The sequence below is a fragment of the Homalodisca vitripennis genome, chromosome 1 (assembly GCF_021130785.1).
Source record: "Homalodisca vitripennis isolate AUS2020 chromosome 1, UT_GWSS_2.1, whole genome shotgun sequence".
In the NCBI taxonomy this organism is placed as follows: domain Eukaryota; kingdom Metazoa; phylum Arthropoda; class Insecta; order Hemiptera; family Cicadellidae; genus Homalodisca; species Homalodisca vitripennis.
The window spans coordinates 227,171,556-227,195,275 of NC_060207.1; the positions used below are offsets into that span (position 1 = coordinate 227,171,556).

At 35.1% G+C, this 23,720-nt stretch overlaps 1 protein-coding gene across 1 annotated transcript in view; it reads right to left on the bottom strand.

Annotated features, from left to right (window-relative positions):
- Window positions 1–569: 569 nt before the first annotated feature.
- The window catches only part of LOC124353122 (glycine N-acyltransferase-like protein 2), a 283,677-nt gene continuing 260,526 nt past the window's right edge, over window positions 570–23,720 (bottom strand). Inside the window, exons 4-5 of the mRNA XM_046802963.1 lie at window positions 5,958–6,199; window positions 570–4,463 (exon numbers count right to left, since the gene is read on the bottom strand). Of these exons, the coding sequence (XP_046658919.1) occupies window positions 4,043–4,463; window positions 5,958–6,199 (663 nt within the window). The 3' untranslated portion in view covers window positions 570–4,042. The remainder of the gene's footprint in view (window positions 4,464–5,957; window positions 6,200–23,720) is intronic.

Sequence of the window (23,720 nt, forward strand, 5' to 3'; positions counted from 1 at the left end):
GTAAACAAAATTTTACAATGTGCACTAACAAGTGTGACCAAACTTGTAAAAAACTGTTGTCAAAGCCATATATAAAACACAACGTATTTCTAGGAATCAAAACAAAGATACACACAAGTCTATTAAACCTTTCTTGGAACTTCTTTATCAGATAATCCTCCTATCTATCTGGTCACGTCGGATGCCACCATTTCTCCTGGACTGTCGAAAACGGGATAACATCTATGAATTGATTATGAAAAGATAAAAAACCTACTTAAGACTCGGACACACCCTCGGATACTGATCCACCAGACTGAGGAATGTTCTGTCGGCCGTAAGCATATTGAACCTACGAGCCAGCTGCTATAGGGCACCTCCTTCTCAAGTGAGCTAAGAATGCATTGTGTACGGAGTTGAAGGTGTCTAGGCTAGAATGATGCGTGGGTTATGCTCCCATATATGTTGCAGAAGATTCGATAAAACTAACATGAGATTCTGATTGTGCATTTTGGCATTTGCTTTGTGTAAGTACGATCGTTATTCTTGTAATTAATTCGTATATTGAGCAACAAATAGACTAGGCCATCGTATTTAATTAGGTGAACAATTAACTGCAAGAACTTGATTTTGCGTTTGAAATTGATTAGGGCTTTTTAAGACGATATGAAAAGTGTATTACGTGATACGAAAACTATATTGAGTTACTAATGTTGAACGGATTTCATGGATAAAAACATCAACAATTTTATATTCGTATGCTTCGAACGAATCAAGTTAGTTTAAATGAATTCTTAATAATAAAATTAGTATAACTGCCATAAGTGAATTTAATTTTTATACAACTTGATGGGGAATTAATTATTGTCCCCTGAGGGCGTGTACCCAGATCTCTCAATTTCTGAGAGATTCTGTACGCTCGTTCAACAACGAGTACTGCCAGGGGAATCAAGAGCATTTTTCCATCAGTTTGATAATTATTAACTACTATTTAATGAGTTAACCTGTTCGATATAAAAAGGTTTCCATATATTAAGTCACGTTTCCATGAATATTGTAGTAGCGTCATTTAAAGAGTTGGGTTGGCCGAAGAGACAGCTTATCTCACGTACAGATCATGATAAATATTATGGGCCTATATGTTATGCTGCTACTGTGTCTTACAACCCCAGATTTTTTAATGAATCACTTGATATAAATTCTGTTAACAATCTAGTAATAGAATTTCGGATATTTGCCATCGTTACAAAATGTACAAAACTACGTTATAACGCAATGTAGAAACGTTGCGTTATACATATTGCAGCATGTAACGAATTTTTTCGTTGTAAATTTTCTAACGTATATAAGTTGTTCAAGTCAACGAAAGTATGTTGCTCCAAAGCTTACTTTGATTTTCCACTGACTCGTATCATCGGCATATTGCACGAGATAAGCGATGACTCAATGTCATTTAGATAGACCAGAAAAAGAATAGGGCTGAGAATGGAACTTTGAGGGACACCATAATTTCAATTAGGCTTCAAATTTGATTTGGAATTTGAACAACATATCTTCTGTAACTTAGAAATTAACTAAGCCTCTGCAGGGGCAGGCAATGAATGCAGTGCGATTTCAGATTGTCCAGCAGTGTATTATGGCCAACACAGTGGCATACCTTGAATAGATCGAGAAATAAACTGAAAGTGGAATTCCGACATTCTAACCCCAGAACAATAATTTTGACAAGACTCACAACTGCATCTACCGTCGATTTCATCTTTCTGAAGCCAACTTGGTCCTCAGAGAACTGATTGTGTTTGGTGACAAAGCAAAGCATTCTTGTAAAGAAAGATTTCATTTTTTTAAATTTTGCTCAAGCTTGGACAGATTGAGATAGGTCGATAGTTATCAGTGGAAAAAGGAGCGTGTTTTTTTTATAATATGGGATATACTTTTGTAATTTTCAGGAGGGAGGGGGAAACTCCAATTTGGAAGAATAAATTTATTAATTAAGAGTTAATGAACACACAATTTTCTCGGTGCATTTTTTATAAATCACATGGATAAACCAGCTGCTGAATAATTTGGTTGGACTCTCCTTTTGTTTTAGAAATGATACGTCAGGATTTTTTTTCTCTTTACCATATCAAAACTAAAATTCCCGCTGATGTTTACTACCACGCTGACACTATCTGCTTGACGTGGGAAGGGGAAAAGATGGTTTAAAAAATCATGCACCCATGTGGCCACACCAACTTCTTAAATAACGCTGGTAAGTACTGAAGAATACAAATACTGTTAAAATTAACTGTATACATAAATACGTAAAAATATAAATCCTGATGGTTATGTTATATATGGAATATACAATGCCGGTATTTAAAAAAATTCTGGAAATTTTCATAAAGCACGAAATTTTCAAATATTGCACGAACCTTTATGTGGTAATAAATGCTCATCGAGAAAACCACTCATTAGATTAAAAGTTTGCGACAATACCACTGTAACCAATCTCTTGGAATTCACGCGTACAAAATCCTATAAACCGTGCCACAACGCAATGGTTTTCCAAAATGTACAAACAGAACGGCGGGATGAGGATGTGGAATTGTTGAGATGGAAAAGTTTTACAGTAGAACTAACCCACGTCTGGTCGTAGAACAAAATTATAGCAACATCACACGTCTAACAGACGATTCGGTGCCATCGGTTTCGTGTTATAAAACTGTACAAAATGTGTCATGAGCATTGTTGAATACTTCCATTGGCCACGAATCGTGCATTTGAGAGGTATAAAACTATAATTTTGGCAAAACTGAAATATCATCGAATCCCCTCTGTCTTCGTCGGTTTATTTATAAAAATTATAACAACGACTATAATGAAAATAGAAAATAATACAAAAATATTTCACTAAAATTGACGCTCGGTTATTTCTTCTGTGGATGACGCAAGCACCAACCGGCCGGGGCTGCCATTTCTTAAATTACACATATTTACAAACGTTCAAAGGCGGGCTCAGCGCTTTTGATTTGCATACAGATTTAAACCTCAGGGGCTCTAGACAGATTCTAACACCGAACATTTCCGCTTGGGAGTTATGTACATCTATAAACGAGGTCCTCAAGATTCTAATTGGTTCTAGAAACGAGTACAAAATTTCATCACTTGCGTAACACAAATCAAATAAAAAATAGTCCTGAGGCTTAAATGAGAATATCACAGATTTTCAACGCTCCCGGGCCGATTGGTGCGAGACTAACTAGGTCAAATCAACTCCGGTCTGCGTCTATCGTTGTGGCACTTCCAAGGCCTTCGACCCACCCCCCGGACGAAGATGAGCTACCGCTACTGGCGTCTGTGCAGGGGTCGTGGTTGCGGGCAGTGGACGCTCGTACTTACCGAACTTCCCAATCGCTAGCGGGGGAAAACGGGAAAATCATCTCTGCAATGTTCATCCCTCGGGAATGATTTGGACGCTACGATAAGAGAACGGTTTCTTTACAGTAATCTTGTTAATACATTCAGCACCATTAGATTGAAATTAACCCCACAACGCTTCAAAAGTTCAAAACGCACCGAAGTGTCCAGACTTTTTGAAACAATACATTGAGATCGAAGCGATTTAGAATGGAACCCCCACCTCTGATCAACTCAGGCAGGAAGTTGATAAGGCTACGACGGCATAACTTAAATTTAAAAATCGGTCTGTTGTGATAGTAATGATTCCAGATTTCTTCGCGAGTCACGCAAGAAACAACGGTCTAAAAAAGGAAACCTCTGAGCCGTCCGTCAATCATTACTCTACAACTCGGTTACGATCAGTTCTGGACCAATTTTGCGATTGTTAGCCTTCTCGAGTTCTCTGGATGGACCGAAGACTAAGTTTAGGCACTGCGTGAAGGACCACGTCCAGAGGGAACCGGTGAGTACAATCGTCCAAAGCACGAAAGCGTCGTTATCACAGGCTTCCCGTGCACAGAGCCCTACGAGCCTACGTTTACTGGAATAGATATAGAGATAAATAAGTGGAGCAGGCAGGTGGAAGCGATAGATGAGATACAATCGTGACCGAACATTCTCAATCGTCGGTGGAAGCCCTCTCGTGAGGCCGCAAGATGGCGCGCACTGTCTGGTAGTTCTTCTTAAATCCTAGCTTGTGGTAGAGACTCTGCGAAGCATCGTTCTCCGGACGAATGACGACGAAAGGAATGTACCCCCTGGAGCGGACGATTTGCGTGAGACACTTGGCCAAGTGGATGCCGTACCCCTTGCGCCTGTACTCGGGCCGAGTCTGCATCGAGAACATCGCACCGTAGTAGGACTGCACCATCCAGGCCGCCAGCTCCCCCGAAGAGAACACGCCGAAAGCCGGGAGTGCCGTGATGAGCCGCTCGAACACCTCCACTGCCTCCATGTCGTTGGCGGGGTACAACTCGTGGATGGCTTGCGCGTGTTCTTTACGTAACTCCTCGATCTTCACTTCCTCGGGTGGCACGAGCCTACAACAACAAGGAGTCTTTTATAGTTTTGTGGAGTAGCAACATAGTAAATGTAATATCCTAATCCGGTATTTTCTGATTAAATGGAAGCTACCTTTTCTAAAGCACGCTGCGGCTGATGTGGTTAGGCGATTTATGTTTACTAACCTAACCTAACTTAACCTAACCTAACCTAACCTAAACGTTGGTATTAATTGTGTAACTGCCCACCCAAAGTTGCTTAATCACGTTTATTATCGGTGGCCTCCGTTTAATCAGAAAGTACTCCTAATCCTAATAATATTATGAATGCGAAAGTGCTTTTGTTGGTTTATTTTGCTGTCCCGCACAAACTACGCAACCGATTGTACTGATATTCTTCATGAATATTCTTCAGTACCTGTGATAAATATAAGCCTAATTCTTTTTCAAAATTACCCGCGTTATGCCTCGCTGGGTTTTAAAATTGTGAAAAACTAAGGACTTCGACTTTAACATTCCACTACAAATGGCCTAAGGCTGTTAACACATACAGGGCCTGCCTTTGAAGGGAGACGCACTTACACTAATATTCGCTATTACTGTATTTGATAAGTTGTCCCTGCCTCTCGTATATCGGCTTTGTATTTCTCTTCCCCTTACATTACTTCGTTTGTTCATGCAGAGGAAAGGGAATATTAACAGTCTGAACTAGATAAAATGTTGGTTGCACGTATCTTTGTAATTCAGACATGGAGTTATTCCAACTTTTTATTTAAGTTTAAATTATCGTAAAATTCAGTGTTCGATTGGATATCCCCACAGGCCAAGTGAAGATATATGACACCGTAATAAGAAATGAAGAAAATTTACCTTGGAAAACATTTTGGAAGATTCTTCAGGCGACACTTTAGCTGTCAACATGTCAGCCCTTGTCAAATCTCGATCCAGGTTTTAAGGAACGCCACTGATTCACTTTTCTTAAGGTTAGAACCGTTAACTAGGATAGCTGGACCATTCTCATTAACGTAAAAATATGTATCAAACTTAAATTTTATTCGTTTGTATTCTTGTTCAAATTACACACTTTCAATAAAGCGTTCAACGCAATTTTTAATTCATTGAAGGTTTGCATTTCAAGAATTTTTCTTGAAGAAGCAACCCCTTTTTTTAACAATTGACAAGTTAAACAACAACAAGTTCAACACCTTTGACAGTTGTGTCACCCGCAAACTGTACGAGTTGTACGTGCAGCAGCAATGAACCAATCTCATTCGTATTCATAAAAACAGCAAAGGGCTGAGGATTGATCCCTTGGGGTCAACACATCAGTTCTACAAGTGAAGAAACAAGGTTGTGGATAAATTTAAATAACGCGTGTTCTGTTTTTTATATGAGAGCTAATTCCAGGGAAAAATTATCACCTCTAGTACCCTAATACCCAAGTTTTAGAACCTAAATATAATTATTACATTAAAATGCCTTTAGAAGGTCGAGGGAAAAGTCTGCACGGCTTTAATTTCAGTGTCTACTCACTCGGCGAGCTGTTGGTCCGAGGGGGTGTCGCTGCACACATATATGTCTCCCTGCACCTTCTCCATAGTGCCGATGTTCTGGTAGAACTCCTCCAGGCGGTCCATGATGTCGCTGTGGGTGAAGTTGAGGAATATTGGCTGATTCCAGTCGATCAGCACATCTTCCTTCTCCAGCAGTTCCAGACATTCCAGTCGGTCGAGAGGGCAAAAGACACTGAAGCTCTCGTACAATCGACCGTTAGGCTGCAACAGAACACGTTTTGATGAGTGACTGAATTTAGAAAAGGAATAAATGCATTGTAAGATAGAAAACTAACGCTGTAAGGGGAATAAAGTATGACGATTAAATAACAATGTTAACAATCGATGACTTCAACAATATGTCTGATTATACGTACACAAGATTTTTACAAAGATGTATTATTTTTTTATTACTGGGTACTTTCAATTCTTTGTAATTTTAATATATCAAACGATTTGGGTTTCATGGCAAAATAAACCTTTTCATTTTGATACAGCAAGACAAAATTAACTCCTTAGAAAAAAAATAAAATATAAAATCAACCATGCACAAACGTTATCAAATCAAGTAACATGTCACTGATTATGATTTTATTCGTTTTTAACTTTCATTACGTTTTATCAACAGACGAAGATAAAATACTAGATCGGAAAACTTCTACTAGATATTTTAAAACTACAAGATATTGATATAGTCTGAACAGATCATATTATTCGGCCCTGGAAAATACATATTTCGTATGAAGAGAAGACGAAATAGTGCTGTTGTAATTCTAGAGGCAATGAGCCAGAATAACATGCGAACCGCTACTACCTTCTGGTCAACACTAGCGCACTCTAGGTTCTACGAGAGGAAGAAGTACTCCTGTTGTTATTCTAGAGGCAAATGATCAGAATTAACAGCGAAACTCTATTGCCTTCTGGCACAATCTTCTGGTCAACACTAGCGCACTCAAGGTTCTACGAGAAGAAGAAATACTCCTGTTATTACTCTAGAGGCAATGATCAGAATTACCAGCAAACGGCTACTGCCATCTGGCACAACCTTCTCGTTAACACTAGCGCACTGTAGGACAGATTTATAATTAATGTATTGAAGAAATACTCCTGTTATTACTCTAGAGGCAAATGATCAGAATTACCAGCAAACGGCTACTGCCTTCTGGCACAACCTTCTGGTTCAACACTAGCGCACTCTAGGTTCTACTAGAAGAAGAAATACTCCTGTTATTACTCTAGAGGCAATGATCAGAATTACCAGCGAACGGCTACTGCCATCTGGCACAACCTTCTCGTCAACACTAGTGCACTCTAGGTTCTACGAGAAGAAGAAACTCCACTGGAGCTTAGGAAATGCATGACATCCATTCCGCAACAGTGAAATCCTCTATTACTAAGTATACATGATGTTTCTTTACCTATACAAAACTTCAGAGTGTGTTAAGGGAGTAAAGATAACACATTTTCTTCGAGTGAACATAGATCCGATAATTTTGGTTTCCCAGTTTTAAATGGTTAAATATTTCAAAAGATTTCACAACGTGGTTCATTTAAAAAAAGCTTTTGAACCATATGGAAGACGATTAAGTGTTAAAGCTTTGAGAGTCAAAAATGGAAACTCCAATTCTGACCAAACCTGTTCATAAAATATGATGACACTAATTTAAATAGTTTCCTTGGACATCTCTCTGGATAGAATATTTTCTTTGTTGTACATTAAATAATTCTCCATTTATAAATTTAGGATATCTAGAACGAATTTATGGTCTTGATCTGTAAATATATGGCTATGGAGAATTTCTGTCATCATTGTAACCACAAGAGGCAGATTTTAAAATAAAATCTTCCAAACGTATCAAACAGTAGTCCAGTATTAAAGAAAGAACAATACTTGTTCAAGCATTATTTGGATTAAGCCAGGAGTGAAACCTCCACCATTAGCACAATCCAGGACTGCAATCGCCTCAAGCTTTTACTGTAGATTGCTGCTGTGAGTCGTGCCAACTTTGAGACTTGTCGTGTCGTAAATTACACAATTTACACTTTCTCCGCAATATCACTTATAATAGGGTCCAACAATGGCTTACATTCACATTTTTGCATAATTGTCGGGAAAACATGAACGATACCGGTTTGCGGTCTAAGACAGCAAATTGCTCTTTCGTGGATATAAAAGCAAAGAGAAATTATACTAGTATATTCTACGTAAAATAAGAAAAATGTTTACGTAATTAACTTTTGTTTTAGCAAAGAGTTTACGTGAACCAATACTTAATAATAATTACCTTAAAAATCTAATCTATTATCATTCTTTGAAAAATTAGGAGAGTAGGTAAAAAGAACCATATTAGAACAGCTTTAAAAAAACACAACACTCTTAGATAAAATTTCATAACAAAACAAAATAGTGCCATACAAGAGTATACAGGAATTGTTGACAGTATACAATTTAGTTGTGACAGAGAATACATAGGCGAGACTGCGTTATCGTATGAATTTCTTTGAAAGGAAATTAATCGAGGCTACAGAAATTAAATAAAAGGACCAATCGACCAGTCAACCATAAGTCGAAATTAAGCCGTTTTGTTTCCCAATTCTGAAAAGGAAACCTTTTCGTATAGGTATCAAACAGATTAGATATTTATGATAAACCAAGTCGAAGTCAGAATATGGTTATGACAAGTTCATGTAGCATGAACCATTGATGAAAAGGCCCACGCCTCATTCCTGTTACGCGCCATCTTTTTTCTGCCGTGACAATCGCCATTTATTATTAGCCTCCGTTCAGTTCTCAGTGGTTGGTCGTTCAGTGCGTACATTATTGTGAGCTGTTTTTTTTATTTCGGATTAATAGCGGTTTTTTAATTAAGTTTATGTTTTAGAAATATTGTGCATGGTGTTGGCACACACAATATTTGTTGTTATTCCATACTTATATGTGTGCCACATCAATGTAGTATGAATAGTTTGTAGACTGTAGCTATGTGTTAGGTTAATTATCCAACTGAGGAAGAGGTCAGATTGCAGTTCTCGAAACGTAGTACCAGTGATTAATAGTGACAGGTTTCTTGTGTCACTGAACGATGGAAAATGTTCGGGAACATCCTGCTTCCTTCATACATTTAATAAAACATCGCTTTACATATTGGTAAATGGCACCGTAATGCTTCCTACGTCAGTGTAACAAAATATTTTCAGTAGTGAAAGTGTTAATATTTCGAAAACTCGTTCAGTAAGATTAGCAGTTTCCCTCGTTAACCCCTTCTACTTACAGAGTAGGGGAACGCCACATTACGTACCACATAACAGGTTTCTATGAGATTACTTGCAAAATTTTATGTGTATAGCTCATTTCATTGGGCCACATATTGCAAAATGTCTTATTATTGCACTCGGTGTTTTACATATTTATCTATTCTTCGATTTTATCGTTGCCAACATATTTACCAATAACAAAAGTGTAGAAACGTTTGCTAACGCTCAGAAAATTCCAATGGAGTGACATGCATCATCATCTAACTCGATGTTGATTATGCAGAAACGAAACTTCGCTCAAAATATTAACTGTGTAGATGAGATCGTTCTCTCGAAATCGTGCATATAGACATGCGGAAATTAAACTTTACAGCCCCTCAAGTAATAAGCTTCGCTAACGCTCAGCTAATAGAGTAATATAAAATAATCAGTTGCCCCATAAAACTCCCTCAACACATTTCAACGACACAGGCGCCCACCTGGCACCTCTCATAGGATCCGATTATGATCTATGACGTCTATGACAGAAATAGACTCAGAAAATTACACGCTGTAATTGGATCTTGCCCAGGTTTAGTCCAACAAGCGTGCATTAGATCAGAAAGCAATTAGAAAGTAACTAACTAACTAACTAACAACAGCAGATAGCCCTCCCTCAACATTAACTACGTTGGTGGGGCGGTAGGTTGCCCACCCACTCCACACCCCCACCCACCCACAATGCCTCCCAGTCCGTAATGCGGACTGCAGTGGCCTTGGCATAAAGCACTTACAGCAGCTGCCACATTTTTCACCTAATTGGTTTAAGGATGGGTTTGCGCATATAACGGCCACTTTCGACCAGTTACCACATTACAAACCACATTACTTCTTCTATTCTCTTGACACATAATGATGGTAAATGTCCAAAATCCTGGTTTCCTTTCAAATCGGCCCTCTTCAGTTAGAAGCCATATTCAAAGAAAACTACATGTTTATTTTTATCTATTAAATATAATTATTTCAATTCCTGTCAAGACCTTCAATATTTGTATTATAACCTTGTAACAAAATTTGGATTAACCGACGAAATAATCCACTTTGAAGATTAGTTAAGATAATTCAATTCCTTTCTGAAAGAGTTCATAATTTTAGTTGTATTCAAATTGAAAAACACATACACTGCTAAACTCTATGGGTGCTTTAACCTTTGAAATGTTAATTGATTGGTGATTGTTCTTGCCTGCTTGTATATATGACGGCGTCAATATATTACCCGAAGTGTTAACCTGGAGACTTAACGTTAATTATTACCCAACCATGACGTATTTTAAAACGCTTATAAGGGAAAATCAAACGTGAGAAAGTGGTTGAAATCAATTTTGAGAATTTTGACTCTTTCGTAAAATTAGTTATAGGTACGAGTGTTATAATATTAGTTACAGTTTGTTTAATCTGTACCATGGTAAAAAGAGAGATGTAGGCTAAAAATACATTTCACAACATACGTTTTTGGGATTACAGGGAAATTGTTTAAAACTACTATTAATTATTAATTATTTATTGTCCTATAACCGAATAATACATATTATACCCCAGCTTATAACTTTTTACCACAACTTTTTAGCGCTTCGTATGTGTAATAAATGCCAGGAAATATTAAAAACTCTTTCGCTAAATATTTTTTAAGATTAAAGAAATTATTCATAGAAATAGTGTTCGGTTTCTTTTTATTATTCAAAATTAGGTAAATAATTTTGAAGGATGACTAGATATAGCTTGCAATCTTTATGCATATTAGAAAAAATTAATTTCAATATTTTTTAAACAATTATTAATTTTATGCAAATAGAGTAAAACATGTCGTTTATATCGTTAATAATACAGGGTGGTTATAAATTATTGTACACATTTTAAGATTGAATAAATAAATAACCAATCAACTTAAAAACATGGAAATTGTTTTATTAAATAGCAAATTTAAAACAGTTTTATTACCAATGAAGGACAAAAAGATTACTGTTACTCATACTTTTACAAGGAAACTAAACTAATTCCACGTGCTCTCCGAGGTTTGCACGCAAAGTTTGTAGTCTAAATTCAACCTCACACCATGTGTTTCTGAGCATTGCTGGAGTTATGCTTCCAATAACCTCTCGAACTCTATTCTTGAGTTCCTCAATATCTTGAGCTTTTTTGGCGAAGACTCTGTCCTTGACATAGCCCCACAAAACAAGTCTAAGAGTGTAATGTCTGGGGAACGTGGAGGCCAAGGAATTGGACCATCCCGTCCAATCCAACGACCAGGAAACGTGTCATTTAGGTAGTCACGTACTATCTTACCCTAGTGTGGAGGGGCACCATCTTGCTGCCAGTAAACATTTGGTTGTCTATGCTCAATTTGCGGTATTGCAAAAAGTTCAAGCATGTCGAAGTATACCTCTTTAGTGACTGTCGGTTCTGCGAAGAAAAAGGGTCCTATCACTTCATCTATAGCCAATGCACACCAAACGTTTATTTTAGGGCTGTCTCTTTTTTGTTCTCAAACATTATGAGGATTTTCAGTACCCCAAATCCTACAATTGTGTCTATTCACCTTACCAGAAACATGAAAGGTTGCTTCATCAGAAAAAATTATTATCAAGAAATTGCTTTCTCCAATGTTTATTGTTTGTTCTTCGAGGTCAAGTAATCTAACAGCAAAATCGTAGCGTCGAGGTTTATCGTTAGGTTTTAGTTCATGTTATAACTGAATTTTGTATGGATGGAGCTTAAGGTGTTTGTGCAAAATTTTTAAGACTGTTGATCGAGGTAATCCTAATTCCAAACTTGCACGCCGAGTAGACTTACCAGGGCTCCTCGTAACAATTCTCTTACTTGATCAACAATAGCTTCAGAAACTGGAGGTCTACCAGCACCGTCTGTTCAAACTGCCTATACCAGCGTTTTATAGAATTGTTACTCGGAGGATTGCGGCCATAATCTAAACGAAACCTTCTTTGAACAGTTATTACAGATCTGCTTTCATGAAACCAAAGAACACACCTTGCTTTTTCTTGCACACTAGCCATTTTGATACTGAGGTTAGTTTAGTGTTTGTTTAGTCAACTGCAATTAACAGCTGGTGTGGAAAGATCCATTGTTGACCAGCTGACTATGTCACAACACAAGTCATTAAGAAGAATCATACCTTACACCCACAGTTTAAGTGACATTTTTACTTTCTTTTTATAACTACTTTTTATAATTATTGTAATGTGTACAATTATTAATTTTCATTCAGTATATAAAACTGTTTTAAATTTACAATTTAATAAAACAAATCCTATGTTTTTAAGTTGATTGGCTATTTATTTATTCAATCTTAAAATGTGTACAATAATTTATAACCACCCTGTACAATGGTATTTTTGTTTTCTCTTCCTTTTTTTGTTAACTTTAATCTATATAAGAAACTCAACACAGGTAATGCCTAAAAGGCCCTAAATTTCCTTTATCAATTTTTGTAAATATAGAATGTAAAAATTTGGTATAAAAGGGTTCAAACACACACAAAAGCTTGGAGTTCAGTACAGGCGTTGTCACTACACAGGATGCAAGTCTCGAGCGCAAATCACAAGTACGAGGATCACAATCACATATCACACTAGCACAGGCTAGTATCCTACCGTTGCCTTTTTCTTTTCCTTCTTTACTAATTTATGTTCTTTATTTTTGTATGTATTAATACCTCCCCCACCTGACGAAGAGGATAGATTCCAATCCTCGAAACGTCGTGTTATACCTTTTAAAACCTGTAATGATGTTAAATGTCCGAAATCCTGTAAAGCTTTCAAACCTTCCATCGTTAATAATAAACTTAAAAGTTTGGAAAGAGTTAGTAACTTTAATATTTTTGAAATAATTAACTTGGGTATTTTACGTTTTAGATCAGACGAATCCTGCAAGAACTGAGGATCAAGGACTTGCAGTTATAAGTTTAAAGCATATTTTATTTGAATATCAATTTTACATTACAACGTAGAAAATTATTCTATATGAATAATTAAAAACTTGCAAGTGGACAAACAAGTAGGATTTCTTAGGGAATGGATTGAATTTAGTTTTCATAATTTATTCAACAAGTGTTTATTGTTATTTAATTAATTTTCAATATTTATTCATTATTAAAAAATTAGCAATATTTTATTTATTTCGTTTTCACAAAGCCAAAACGTGTGTTTTATGGAATCAAAATGTCAGTAGCATATGTATCAACCAATTATTTAATTCAAGTTGTACACTAAACCTTTCAAGTTTGACATTAATTTTAAGAAAAAAATTTGTAGAAAAAGTGATCTAAATTTCACACATCTTAACTTTTACAACGAATAAATCAAGATTGACAAAGTTGAAGGATTTGCCTAATAATTTATTCATTTGAATGAAGTAATTGGTGCACAATAACGTGACTGTAACATAGATGGGCAATAAGGACGAAAACGAGTAAATCCCCCCCCCCCACCCCCCCCCCCCCCCACCCCCCCCCCCCCCCACCCCCCCCCCCCCCCACCCCCCCCCCCCCCCACCCCCCCCCCCCCCCACCCCCCCCCATTTACCCAATTTTTAAAATCAAATTCTGATAAATAAAGTACTGTAAGTGTTCATTATTTTTGAATTATTTAATATAATTTAAAATTAAGCGAAATTTAATACCTTTCTAATATAATTTTTCTATACATTTTGATCCAAGAATAATAACTGTTATATTTTAATTCTGTACAAATTCCTAATCAAAATAATATTCCTATAAAATTACGATTATGATATAAATAAAAATATTTTATATGATATATAGAATTTAATCACACTCGGTCACTTTATACCCTAAACACAGAAAGATTGTAAAAATGTATTTATATTGCATCGTTTTGTAACATCTAGTAGCAAAATACTCAATTGCATTGACTTCAACCCTTTAAATTACAGGAGTTGGGTAAAATACTGACACATTTTCTTGAAAGTTATACATTTTATAGAAAGACCTTACAAGAAACGTCATTTTGTAGGAAATATCTTACAAATGCTCAGTAATTGCTTATATAATTTACCATTCAAAAACTATTCCGTCCAAAATGTAATCGCTTTATCATAATGTACTTTGGACTTAAGGCGCTTAGTAATCAATGTTAAATACTAAACCAACAGCATTTCTTGCAAGAAAAATTAAAAGGAATATTTAAGACTTTATTCCGTTTTTAAGCACATAATTACAAACCAGGATACCAGGTAATGCTTTTCTCTAAGAAACACTGTAGCCACAACGCTGGAAATGGCTTATGATCTCTACTATGGTTCAGAAGACCATAAAAAGGAAAATGAAAGAGGAGTAGAAAAGGAAAAGAAAGATTCAGATGCTAGTGTCCTCGCTGAATGATGTGCTGCAAAATAAGTAGTTCCGGCTCAGTTTGAGAAAGGGGAAAAGGTGCCTTATTGGTGTGCACCATATAACTCTTTGGAACGATGTCAAAAGAAATTCAAAAGCAAGAATGGTACCCAAAGAGAATCCGAAGGGAATTTCCCTCTTCCTCCAGGAAAAAAAGTAATGTTTTTAGAGGAATCATCGAGCATCAATCAGAACTTACATACAGGCAAAGCCAACCACACCACAGTAACTGAATTACAGTCTCCCAGCCTACAATTATCCAGAACCGTAGATTTCTATAAATAGCATTTTTCCAAATGAGGACTTTGAGTGGTAACGTACAAAATTATGTTAAGACTTTGAGGAGTACAAATAGCTAATACCCTTAGGAGTTGCTATTACGAGCAACCCAATAGAGTGCTATTGAGTATAACAAGTGTGATGTGCGGTTGTGATCCTCGTACTTGTGATTTGTGCTCGGGACTTGCATCCTGTGCTGTGACAACGTCTAAACTAGACTCCAAGCAGTTTTTAGGTATGTTTAACCATTTTCTTTTCCTTTTTAACTTCTTTCTGTTCGTTATTTTAGTATGTATTATTACCTCCCGTCACCTGACGAAGAGGATAGATCCCAATCCTCGAAACGTTGTGTTTTACCTTTTATAACCTATTGCGATGAGAAAATTCCGAAATCCTGATATCCTTAACAGTTAAGTCAAGTTATTACCGCAATTTATAAGTTATTATTAATGAATAATTGGTTTTTTGCAAATACATTTTCTTAAATGTTCAACAGTGTCAAGTTCGTCTGTTATCCTCATTACTCATTTAACTTCGAGATGAGTCGATTGCAAGTAGAAGTCTTCAAAGAACTAAAAATAACTTTAGAAAGTGAGGGAAATATTGCGTATTTTTCAAGTATTCACAAGCTGAGTAAGGTAACATATGTTTGGAAATAGTCCCTTATAAAAATAATGTCTAAACACTGCACAGTGAAAGTAGACATTTCGTCTAAATACCACCCTTATTGCTGCATATGAAACTTCAAATTTTGAATCACTTAAATTCGAATATTTCGTACGTTGACCATTGAATAGCAAAATGAGATTTTGAATGACTTTTCAATTTTTTTACAATGCAGTTCAATTAGAATATTATATTGTAGATAGGAGATGTTATTAAATAATTGAGAATAATTTTTATTTTGAAACTTTTTGAACTTGCGACTGCTTAATCTTCAGCGGTGGGTGGGCTTGGTTAGTTCTCAATTAAAGTAACGCCATTTTGATACCCACTTTCTTTGCGATCCACATAGCAAAATTTAAGTGTTTTAAATTTTTGAATCAATATTTGTAAAGCCACCCAATTTTCCAAGGATTTATACATACCTACACTTTTTAAGTTACTGACTGAAAGTGGTAAAACCTTTCAACCTGGAATTGACCACAATTCTACGTTATTCTTCTATTGAATATCATTTGACCAGACATTTGTATTTACATATTATAATTTTCACAGTTTTGTTTGTTATTGGATTTTATAAAGGTATAATATTTAAAATTAACTGTGTTAAAATGTTTATTACACTTATGTTTATAATTAATAAACATAAATAATTTTAATAATTAATAATAATAAAAAAAATATTTGAAAAATTTCAAAAATAATTTTTTTTCATTAATAATTTTTTATTTATTGAAAAAGGTTTAATTCAATTTTTAGACAATACTTTTTACGTTGATGTATAAAGCTACATCCGTTTTAAAACCAAAATTTAGTCACAAAAATAACTTTTTGTTTCAAAAGTTATGTTTTTGCTTCCTCAATACAATTTTAGATTTTAGCGTAACATTTATCCAAGGAACTGCTGTTGTGCATATCTATATGCAGAATCTAGAAATGACTACATTATAATACCTAACTATATCTGTAGACGTAACAAACATTCTTTATATAAATGTTGAAGGCGAAGCTATAAATAACACAGCAAGCCGGGGTATGGCTGTGACATAAGGAATATTCCCTTGAAATATGGGAACAAATTTGTTTTGTTACAATTTTTACAAACCCACCATATGTTCCTTTGTGTCTTCAATATGATTTGTAACATTGTAGGATAACCAAGCAATCAAAGATAAAAACCAATCTGTATGCACAGAGAACTGTCTGAGACAATGGCCAGAGTCAGAGGCTGAGGGATATATGTGGCAAACAGTTTTACATTTTAAAGTTATTTTATATAGAGATACATTCAATTTACATGAACATATGCACTAAAATATAAACTTATAACAGCATATAATTTAAGAAATTAAATTTGACTTTATGTTAGATTTTTGAACACACTACCCATATTGACAGATAAACAAATGTTACTGAATAATACGGCATTCGTTTTTAAAATCTTTGTATCTTGATATTTGCTGTCAAGTCAAATTGTTTCATATAAACTGGGGTATATATGGAATCCCTGAAAAATTTATTTTTCTATTCTTTGTACGTCGATAACTGCTGCAAGTCAAATTGTTTGATATAAACTGGAGTATATATGATATCCTAAACCATTTATTTTATTTAATATTTGTATCTCGATTACCTCTGTCACGTCAGATGGTTTGATATAAACTGGGGTATAGATGAAATCCTTAAAACATTTATTTTTGTAATCTTTGCGTCTCGATAAATGCAGCCAAGTCAAATTGTAGTATATATACTGCAGTATATATGAAATCCCTAAAACATTTATTTGATCTAATATTCGTATCTCGATAAATGCTGCCAAGTCAAGTTGTTTGATATAAACATGTTTAACATATATGTGGCAAATATAGCCATATGTGGGTATATATATATATGTGTGTGTGTGTGTGTGTGTGTGTGTGTGTGTGTGTGTGTGTGTGTGTGTGTGTGTGTGTGTGCGCGCGTGCGCGTGCGTGCGTGTGTGTGTGTGTGTGTGTGTCATATATGTGGGTTTTCATACATACCCTGTATGTAGACATACAGGGTATATGAAAACCCTAAAACAGTTATTTTATCTAATCTTTGTATCTCGATAACTTCTGCCAAGTCAAATTCTTTTATATAAACTGTGGTATAGATGAAATCCCTAAAACATTTATCAGTTATATGTAAAAATACGCCTTTTAACCCACAAATAATCTAAAAAGACATTGAAAGTACTTCAGCCAATGAAATGTTCTAATTTGAGGCTACTAGAACAGAACTGGAACACTGCGGCTATTGATCAGGCTGCTCTCTGGGGGCCACTTCAGTAACTATTGCTTGAGTGTTGCTTCTAGAATAGTGTACCACGGGTAACGTTCACTAATACACTAGAACACTTGTGGAATAGTCTAAGTGATTAGTGTATTCTGTATGTTAATAACGAGAATGATACAGCATTGTTATTTAGAATATACATGTGTTTAAACAATATTGTAAACACCTAAATAATACACTTTTATTATTGATTAAGCTTGAATATGATTTTAAAAGTAGTTAAGTAACTTATTTTTCTTTTACCTTTACAAAAGTAAAGTATTATATTTTATAAACCTTGCATTTCGAATATATTACATTGAAGATGAAGTGAGTAAACACAATCCAAGACGTTTTATACACCGTGGGCGGTGAATATAACTTGTGTAGGAACATTTTGAAGTGTGACAAATAGTTCCATTGGTGTTATTTATAACAGTTATAAACATAATATCTTAAGAGCGAAATAATACTAAAAACATCGTAAATAGGTTTTATTTTAACGCTATTCTTTACATGAGCCTTTGAAAACATATTGTTAGTACAACCTCTTTGAGTTACTTTCGAATATATTTAATTAATAATTAATTAGATATACTCGCAGGCTGTATATTCTTAATTATATACAAAGAGGAAAAAGAACGTGTTGCAAATGACAGACCTACAATTGCCTTTGGTGTTTTACTTTTTTAATGCATAGTAATATATATTTTCGTTCGATCTCATTGTTTTTATCCAAATCTTGTACTTTTCAGGGGATTTATGCTGGCTAGACCCTCTAATATTTTTATCTGTTATATAATATATACTATCTCGAGACATGTTTTTCGTTCCTCGTAATTAGTGTGGACTTGCAATCGAGGTTCTGCAGCAGTCTGTACTGATGACCTGAGTCATTAGCCAATTCAGTGACTAGAAATAATTTCTAATTTTGTTAAAACTAATAATATAAAGGCTGTTTACCTTGGTTTGCTTTCCTGTTTCAACAATCAAAGTAGCATAGAAGAAAGATGAGTTTTGTCGATAAGGCAAGGGCGTAGATCTAAATATTTAATTATCACAACAACCTTTTCTTCTATTTTAAAATGAGGTGTTACGAAGTGTCTTCGCAGAATTGGGGAATTAGCTTAAGAGAGGTCCAAGAAAGTCCGGGAAAACTCCATTTTCAAAAATATTAAATGAGGAGGAGTCAGATCTCGTGAACGTATGAAATCTCCCTTGACGTTTGGTTGTGAGAGAATCCTGCATCAATGGACTCCTTTTCATCTAGCTGCACTCCAAACTTTAGAGTCCCCAACAGATATCCCGTGTCTTCTCGGAAGTCTTCATCAGATTTGTGAGATGTGTATCCAAACGGAAACCATGGACGTTGTAAGGAATGGTATGGACGTCCATACACATACAGACCGACCGTGGTCATTGAGCTTATTTGGAATTAAATGTGTTAAATATGGACATAAAGAATTGGGTCGTACCAACCCTGAAATTGATGGATATTAACGGAATTTCAATGTGAAAACCGTTGATTGCACGTTACACCTGGACAATGCAAGGGATTTCAAGATGTGAAATCCCAAAATTTCTGGGAATTTTAGAGTCCAGGTAGATAAGAAAGCAGGGTCACATCTAAAGCCAAACTGTCCCAAAAATCAGAATTCCAAAAACCTTGCGTTTTCAGAAGACATTCGTCATAGAAAGTGAAATATGTTTAGAGCATTTTGGATTCTGAAAACTGGAATTCCTTCAGTTAGTTCTTGAGGTCCGAGGATGTTTAGTGACTAAAGGCCTTACTAGACCGGTCCAAGATACAGGAGGTTCTTTTGGTTAAGAGGCTGAAAGCTTTTTGGTTGCTCCAAGCGATAAGCATTTTCAGAAACATAAAACTCTCAGAGGACCAGGCAGTTTCAGTATTCGGAGGCTTCAAAAGGCTAGTAGGCTAATACGCTAGAGGCTCTTTTTATTTGGTACAAAAACATTAGAGGCTTTCCGTGCATTGGGAATGTCTAGAGTATAAGTTATAAAACAACTAGAGATTCTCAGAGACTAATCGTACATAACGAGGTATTCAATTGGGAAGAGGATTCCAGAGTGCAAGTTATTAGTAAGAGCCTCTGGAGGTCTGGGAAATTGAGATACGAATACATAAGGCCAATTTCCTCCAGTAGAAGGTATTTTTAAGAATGAGTGGCTCACAAAGATTAGCGTTCCTAGATCATGAAAGCTTCGAGAGGCCAGAAACTGTCTGGAAGATCGCATTAATGATCCTAGATCACGTGAATCTAGAGATATTGTTACATTTACTTTGATTTTAATTAAAAACCCAAAACCTTCACAGATAAGATTATGTAATGCTTCAGGAACATTAAAATAAAGATTTCTTATAACGTAACAATGGTAAATACATCTTAGAACCAATTACGCAAAATAAAATTATTAAATTGGAGAAAACAATATTTAAGAAAATAATTATCAATTAAAGGGAAAACTGTTTAACAAACTCCGGTCTGTAACAATAAAACCTATTAAATAAAGGTTTCTAAGGGAAAGTCATTAAGAAGTAAACAAAAATATGTACTTTAGCTCCTTAGGCGTGGCTTTCTTTAAAACCTTTCATTTACCTTTGATGTTTGCCATAAAGCCCTTCAATCACTGCTTACTGAGTACACACGGTTTTCAAATTTCGAAAAAGGAAAAATTAAAGGAGATTTATTAGTTGGTTTATATCTAAGTTCACTTTAGTTTTTAACTTTAAAGTTAAAATCGTAATTTGAGACTATGTTCAGTATTAAAGAGTAGTAAAATTATATTTTAAACCCCTGTTTAAAAATTAAGGAATAAGTATGTTGTTTAAATATAATGTTTAATATTAATATAAAAAGATGATCGTGTGTATTATAATTCTATATAACAGTGGATTCTATTGAAAGTATGTAATAATAGTTACAGTTGCAGTAACTATTATACCTTCTAGTTGCACCCACATTGGGTAAAGCAAACACCAATGTGTCACTTAAATCTGGCAACCTTATGGACGTACAGGAGCGGCACATCACTAACCGCAAATGTCGAGATTCTGGGGTGCAAGGGTAATTCGATAGCTCTAGTCTACTGCGGGAGATGACTGTTGGAGTTGGTGGGTTCGTTCCCTAACTTTCCCAAACCCAGGTTCTTGCTAGCCTCTACAAGGGTTTTGTCACCCCCTGCCTGCTTTAACTGGAGACGCTGGTTCAGAGCTGGTTTCTTGACATGAATTTCCGAGGAGATTAGTGCCATAAATTCTCCCTCATGAATCTCAACAGGAGGCGGCCCTTACTCTCTACCTTACCCATCCAAAATATTCTGTCACTCCGGAAGCAACGCAAAGGTGCAATTTTCTAAGCTTCGTGTCCTGAGAGATAAAAAAATTAAAGATAAAAAAATTAATTCATATACAGATAATAAAAGTAGGCTACGTAATACACATAATATAACAATATTTTGGAGTTGTTGTATAATGTTATAATTCATTTTACATTAGCAATTAATTAGTCTTTTACTGTTGATTATTCACACAAATTAAAGCAGCAACATTATTTTTTAGTTACGCTTTTAATCCACAAAAATTGATGTTATCAAGTACATGTTAACAAAATTTATTACACTAAAACTATTATTTGAAAGAAAAATAGTCTAACATTAAGTATAAATCATTGTTGATTTCCAATTCAATTGTGTTCTAATTTAAACATAAAATTCTTTATCAATTCAAGTATAAATAAGGTCAAAGTATAAAATGTTGATCATAATTTAACTTTCTTCATTGTGGCTTCCTTAACTTTTGCGGTGAGTAAATAAAGTTTATTTCCGCAAGGGAAGCGTTAAAGCCAACAACTCCGAACTAGAGTCTGGTGCGGCGCAGAAGTGGCGGAGTAAGCAATTTAGAGAGCAACCTCTTGTTTAAGTTTCTGATTTGCACAGTACAGGTTTCCCGTTGAAAAATGTTCAGAAAACAAGATCAAAAGACTTCTAAAATGGTAAATTCTTCACGCAAACTAGCAGCTGGAATATTTGAGAGTTAACCTCATAATTCAATACGCGTATATAAACTACGGGTATAATAGGCAACTCTGCCTGTGCTCATGTCATTCCTCATAATTAATTGCATTTTAATGTACGTTACTATCTCATAGACAAGTAATAAGTAACTATACTCTGTCCGAAGAATCCAGGCCTCTGAAGGTTTAAAGGTCTTTGGTCCACATCAATACAGACATTCTCCCACCGCAACCCTTACTATCTGTATGTTTTGAATCAACAACTGACTCATCCCTCACAGAAACTAAAAAAATATTTATGAAATATTTTGTATATTTATGTACAAAATATTAATATACCTCTCAGATATATGTATGTGTATAAGGTACTAAAATTATTTTATATAGGAAGCAAAAATAGTAAAGAAAGTAATGAATATAAATTGCGATTAAGGCATGCTGACAATTATACCACACCAATGCCAACAAACACCTTCTTTTTAAAAAATTATTCATTTTTAGCACCAAAATTGTTTAATGTATTACCTTGTGAAATTAGTAGTCTGTCGTTTATACCTTTCTTGAAATTTATTAAGGAGTGGGTATTTTCATTACAGAATGTTGAATGTTTATTAAATGTAAATTAAATGTTTTTAAATGTATTTTATGTACTGTTTTGATGTCCAGTTTTATTGTCCAAAACTAGTGGGAGGGATATGTACTGTTAATGGCCATGGTTTATAATAATAAACACTAATGCTGAAATAATAGTATTTTGTCTTTGTATTATGAGTTATGTATGACATGTTGTATTGTTGGTTGATAGGGAAATGTATGTGTGGGTGTAGGAAATTTTACAATGGATAGTATTTGTTTAAAATAGATGTAGACATAATGATGATTATAATTTATAGTTTATTTTATATAATTAGTGTATGTGTGATTTATCTGTTTTATCTTGCAAGTATGAATCTAATTGAATTTTGTTGGAAAGAGGGTTTTAGGATTATGTTATAATATTTGAAAATGTATAATTGTTGTTCTATCACTGCTAGTTCTTTTATTTTTATGAATCATGTAAATGCCTCAAAACAGGCTTTGCCTTGGAGGCCAATACTTTATTTCTCGGTATATGTATGTATGTATGTGTGGCATGAATGTTAATGTGTCAAGGTCAGCCAGTACTGATATACTATGTAATCGCGTGCTATGCACAGGATTATTTTGCTATGTATGTGGTTTGAATTTATATTTGTTGTATATTTGTATTGAATATGTTGGAATGTGTGCGTATTTATGAGAAATAAAGTTTATTCTATTCTATTCTATTCTATAAGGAAATACGTTTTACGGTTCCATGAAAAAAGTAAATGACCGTTTGTAACTTTTTGCCAACGGACTCTAGCTGGATTCAGGGGATTAAACCGGTTCAGAACATTGCTACCTGAGACTACAAAATTCATCACTCGGCACTGATTTTCTTGGTATTCGATTAATATTCCCATCTTAGTTTGGTAACAGCAGCGTCTCAAAAGAAGATACAAATGATAAAAAAAAGCAGAATACCGTATTGAAGTTGTTTGCAATCTGAGAACATTTCTTCCTAATTGTTCTTCTCGAGAAGCTATACAGATGATACCAATGGAAACAGTGAGTAGAATTGGTGTTTGGTACATAACGTCCACAACCTAAATGAGTCATGTTCTTCATGAGAAGCTCTCAAATCGGACAGAACGGGAAGTTACACTTTTCTCAGTAAAGGTAGGGAGAAAGGGATTTTGGTACTTCGGCCCAAAAATGCACAACGACCTACCCTGTGATTTCTTTAACATAT